Source organism: Carya illinoinensis, chromosome 8 (genome assembly GCF_018687715.1).
Source record: "Carya illinoinensis cultivar Pawnee chromosome 8, C.illinoinensisPawnee_v1, whole genome shotgun sequence".
NCBI lineage: Eukaryota > Viridiplantae > Streptophyta > Magnoliopsida > Fagales > Juglandaceae > Carya > Carya illinoinensis.
The window spans coordinates 9,699,658-9,705,510 of NC_056759.1; the positions used below are offsets into that span (position 1 = coordinate 9,699,658).

Consider the following 5,853-nt stretch of genomic DNA (forward strand, 5'->3'; position numbering starts at 1 on the left):
TTTTGTTACGGATCAAAAATCGCTCAAGTGATAGTTATTTCCAGCTATTTTTGGCTTTTGCTAGTTTAGCTTATAAGTGAGTAAACAATGCGTTTGGTGCTGTAGAAATCGTTGAGAATACTAATTGTAACAATTTTAATGATTATTTGTGGCGATTAATGGTGCTGAAAAAGACAATTTTTAGTGTCAAAAATCGCTCAAGTATTCGGGGGTCGATAACATAATTTTTGAGAAACAATATTCCTATAAATGAGTATAAGGAAATGTTGATCTTAGTAGTTTTAGAAAATATTTGCGTGTCATTGAAGTCATCGCTATGATCATCACTTTCTTGCACCTTGTTAAATCACCCTTGTTAAATCACCCTTTCCTGCAACTATGGTGCTTCATTCCTACAAATACACATGTAAATGCATATACAAAAACTCTGTAATTGTTGCTGCCATTTCAGGGAGGTAAAAGTTTGAAGAAAATAATACTTTGATTTATAATGAAAAAAAGGAGTGGTAAATGGACATTGCTATCACATATGTAAATGGACAATAACCTTTTCATTCTTATCAAACATAAAAAGGTGTTTTGGAAGAATACCAATACTAGGCTGGCAGTTTGCCTAGTAGCTAGCTAGCTAGTAATTTTTTATTTTTATTTTTATTTTTTTTCCTTTCTTCTTCAAGCTAGCTAGTAGTCATTAAGAAAGATATAAAGCCACTTTTGTTCTTTCCAGTTGACTGGTTGGTTCTGCTGAGGTCGTCTCTCCACTACCATTCAAAAGCATTCCTTGAATAACTTTTTCATTTTCTTTTTAATCAAAGCATGCATGGACTAAAGATCCATATTTATTATTGAATGTAGACTGTTGATAGAAATGGTGGTCATTAAATTCTTTAGAGTTCGATAGACTACGCACTTGCATGTTCATATATATATATAGAATCATGGTTGGATTTTATTGCTCAAATATAGTGGCATTTTCCTTTTGCAAAGTGCACTGCTTCTACATTTTCTTATCTACACCATTGATTAGGAATTTAATATATATATATATATATATAAAAAAACATTAAGAGATGGTCTCTTCTTCAATATCACATATTTTCAAACCTCCCCTCAAGCATTTAAAGATTTCTTGGATCTGACATTATGAGAGAGTCTGATCATGTACTGATCAGGGAAGAGGCACCAAAGTCAGTTCTTATGAGATATAAAAATTTGCCATTATCGTTCATGGCCAAACATTCCGAGTTTCTTTATTTTACTTGTATTTTTTATTTTTTATTTTTTATTTTTATTTTTTATTTTTATGTTGCTTGTAATTGGACTTCCGTCATTTTTTGTATGTATCATGTTACTACAGATTCAGGGCCACAAAAGAATTTCTCATCTACAGTACCCATGGATCCACAGTGACTTGATAATATGTGATTTGAAATTTAGGAAAAAGCTGTGAGTTTTCCATTACATACAAAAAAGAAATCGTGTATGTTAAAAAAATTGATGGGCATTCAAAACCAAGCCCTAAATCTAGTAGATTGGGCTTGGACAATATCATCTAACAGATATGCCAGCTTGGACTTGGAGTACGTTGGCCCTTTGGGATATAAACCCTTTAGTTGAGCCAGCCGGTACGTATGGACACACTCACCAGGCCAATTATATTCCAAGCATTTGAGAGCTGCCCTACACAATGTCTTAACCAGATAGATTCAATAATGTTTTGACTGGATGAAAGCCTAACTCTTTATCCATTAAACTCCTGTTTTTCTCGTCTTTCTTGTGCTAGACAGAAGCTCCAAGTCAATTGAAGTAAGTCATTTCATAATAGAAATAGGCACACGCATTTAACAATCTATTGCACTGAATAATATGATGCATAAAATGGCAACCAGCATAAACACCACTTTCCATTATACCAAAAAATTGGATAGAGCTCCCACAGAGTTGACCCCAGATAAACAAAATTGCATTAATACCTATCATTTCAACATCATGTGAGGTACATTACTTTCACTTAGGGATATGTTCATTCCAATGAAAATGACAATAAAGAAAAATCATTAGAGCACCAAAGTATAACTCTCCATATTGCTGCAAAGTATAATTCTCCATCATGTACAGAAAATGCCACATAAACTCAGATCTAGCCAAAATAAAGAAACTCAAAATGGTTGCCCGTGGATGATAATTAGTAAACTCATCTAGCCAAAATAAGGAAACCCACTAGGCAATGGGAGCAGATATCCCTGATTATACACTTGATTTTGTTCTCCTTTAATACACACTTTTGGTCACAAAAAGTGTAATTTCTGGTGTGCCTAGTTTTATTATTATCAATTAAACCTAATTTTCTGCTTTGAATTTATATAATCTTCTTCTAAATTGGACTTTGTAAATCATTTGGGCATCCTTTCTGAAAATCATATGCTGTTTCATTTAGTCTGGTCAAATTCATTTGTAAAAAGTGACTGCTGGCACTAGATAAATTAGGTGAATCTTGACTATATATTCATGCATGGAAAACCCATTTATTCCTATTTTATGTATGCACATGGACCAACTTACTATATATTCAGATTAATATATATAGTACCCTTTCTCAGTAATATGTTTCAACAATACTACTTGCCATGTTGGATTTTTTTGAAATGGAGTTTACTCTGATTAGAATCCAACAGTCACAAAAAACCATTGGCTGATTCCAAATAATTTGTAGGAGAAATCTTTAGATTAAGAGAATGCAGTACAACATTATTGTTCTATTTCTATCTCTCCCACTTTTTCCTCTTCCCATGTTTTTTTTTTTTTTATTGTTCTTGCCAACTGACTTAACCTATGGTGAACGTGGCATTGTGCTGCATTTATTCCTTATTAAACAACTCTTGCACCTCTACTTATTTCTAGATGGACAAGAGTTGGATGCAAATCACTGATAGATTTGGATCTAGGGAATATGCTAAAGGAGTGAAGGAGTTCCTTACCTTGGCCCAAACTTATGCTACAAGGGAGGAAATTCGTTGCCCATGTATCAGATGTTCAAATAATTACTTCCTACCAATAACCCAAGTAGAGAGACACTTGTTTATTAAAGGTATTGACAAGAATTACACGACGTGGATTTTTCATGGTGAAGAAGAAGATTTAATCCTAAGTGATGATGATGATAATGTGCATGATCCTGATGAAGAGGATGACTTCATTGATGATGTTGATGTTATGTTACGAGATATTTGGGCTGCCGGATTTCCTGATGTTCCCATAAGTGATTCATTCCATGCTGCGGGTTCCACATCGGTCGATACCTTTTCATCTCGGACTTTTGACCAGCTGTTGGCTGATTCCCGACGTCCTCTTTATGAAGGTTGTACAAAGTATTCTAAACTATCATTCACTGTCAAGTTGCTACACATTAAAACACTTGGTGGTTGGAGTGTAAAGTCTTTCGACATGCTTTTACACTTGTTGAAGTCAGCTTTTCCCAATGCCCTTTTGCCAAACTCATATCAAGAATCACGTAACTTGGAAAAAGGGCTGGGCTTTACTTACACCAAGATACATGTTTGTCCAAATGACTGCATACTTTATTGGAGAGAAAATGTGGATAAAGATGAATGCCCGAAATATAAACTTTCAAGGTGGAAATTCAGCAACACTAAGAAGAGGCGAATTCCTCAAAAGGTTTTAAGACATTTTCCGTTGAAGCCAAGGTTGCAGAGATTGTTTATGTCACAAAAAACATCAGTTGATATGAGGTGGCACAAGGATCAGCGTGTCATGCAGCAAGATATTCTAAGTCATCCTGCTGACTCTGAGGTGTGGACGACATTTGATCAAAAGCATGCTTGGTTTGCAGAAGATCCAAGAAATGTTAGGCTTGGTTTAGCTAGCGATGGTTTCAACCCATTTAATAATTTGGCTAAGCCTTATAGCGTATGGCCAGTGATTCTTGTCCCTTACAACTTACCTCCGTGGTTGTGCATGAAGGATCCATTTTTTATCACTTCACTCTTGATTCCTGGACCAAGATCACCAGGAAATGAAATCGATGTCTATCTTCAACCTTTAATAGATGAATTGATTGATCTATGGGATAATGGTGTTGATACATACGATGCAAAGGCCAAAGAGACTTTCAGATTGCATGCAGCATTGCTATGGACAATTAACGACTTTCCTGCTTATGGAAACCTCTCCGGGTGGAGTACTAAGGGGAAGATGGCATGTCCATCGTGCAAGGAAGAAACAGATTCAATGTGGTTGACATATAGCCGAAAGCATTGTTACATGGGTCATCGCAGATTCTTGCCACCGGGCCACATCTGGAGAAAGAAAAAGACTATTTTTAATGGCAGTGCAGAGCATCGTGACCCACCTACAATTTATTCAGGAGAAGATGTACTCATTCAACTCCAAAATATTCCTGATGCAAATTTTGGCAAATCCATAAAGAAAAGAAAGCATACCACAGAGGAGTTCAATTGGACCAAGAAAAGTATCTTCTTTCAATTGCCATATTGGTCAACTATAAAGATTAGACATAATCTAGATGTAATGCACATTGAGAAGAACATATGTGACAACATCTTAGGAACTTTGATGAATATCTCTGGCAAAACTAAAGATCATCCTAATGCACGTCGTGACCTTTCCACTCTCAATATAAGGGAGGAGTTACACCTTATTCAGGATGGACAACGCATTAGTATGCCACAAGCATGTTATACGTTGTATGGAGCTGAGCGGACTGGTTTTTGTAATTGGTTGCACGGTGTGAAATTCCCGGATGGCTTCGCTTCAAACATTGCCAGATGTGTTAGTGTAAGTGACTGCAAAATCTCGGGGATGAAAAGTCATGATTGCCATATTTTCATGCAAAGATTACTTCCTGTTGCAATTTCTGGATACTTACGCCAAGATGTACGGTTGGCATTAACTGAGCTAAGCACTTTCTTCAAAGAATTGTGTGCTAGAACATGTAAGAAGGAAGTCTTAGAGCGGCTTTAGACTGATATCGTCGTTATTCTTTGCAAGCTTGAGATGATTTTTCCGCCTACCTTTTTCGACATAATGGTGCACTTAGCCTATCACTTGCCACGTGAGGCCCTGCTTGCAGGGCCAGTTCAATATAGGTGGATGTATCCTTTCGAGAGATATCTCGAAAAATTCAAGAGATATGTTAAGAATAAGGCCTACCCGGAAGGTTCAATAGCTGAGGCCTATATCCATGTTGAATGCTTGAATTTTTGTTCCATGTACCTCCATGATGTTGAGACTAGATTCAATCCTCCTGAACGTAACGTCGACGAAGGAGAAGAGGGTGTACGAGAGGGACTATCTATTTTTTCCGCGAAGGTGCGACCCATGGGTTTTGCATCACGTCACCAATTAGACGATGATGCTTTTATAAAAGCCAGATGGTATGTTCTTAATAATTGCACAGAGATTGGAGAATACCTAAAGTAAGTAACCAAACTAGTTACCAACTTAGACACTTTCCATTCTCAATATACTAATTTATGTTGCATACCCTACATATACTTATTAACCGTTGCATGGGCTTTTGTCTAGTGAGCACTACATGCAAGTGAGTGAAGAGTATTCCAATAATGCCGATAGTATGCATGCTGCAAAATTTCCATGCTGGTTCAAGTCACAAGTATGCAAACTCGTTTGGAAGTTCAGCCTTATTTTCTTTGGCCACATATGTTTGTTTAATGCGAAAACATGTATTGTTTTTACTTTATTTAATTCCTTATTTGAACTTATGATAGATTCAAGCTAGGCGTGCTGATAATCCCGAAGAAGTTTCGGATGATCTATATGCCTTAGCATGTGGTCCTGACCCTTGGGGTGCGT

At 36.5% G+C, this 5,853-nt stretch overlaps 1 protein-coding gene across 1 annotated transcript; it reads left to right on the forward strand.

Moving 5' to 3' along the window:
- The first annotated feature begins 2,901 nt into the window (after positions 1 to 2,901).
- On the forward strand, positions 2,902 to 5,001 carry LOC122274382. The gene has a single exon (XM_043083421.1). It carries the CDS (start codon positions 2,902 to 2,904, stop codon positions 4,999 to 5,001), a length of 2,100 nt encoding a protein of 699 aa, XP_042939355.1.
- The last annotated feature ends 852 nt before the right edge of the window (positions 5,002 to 5,853 follow it).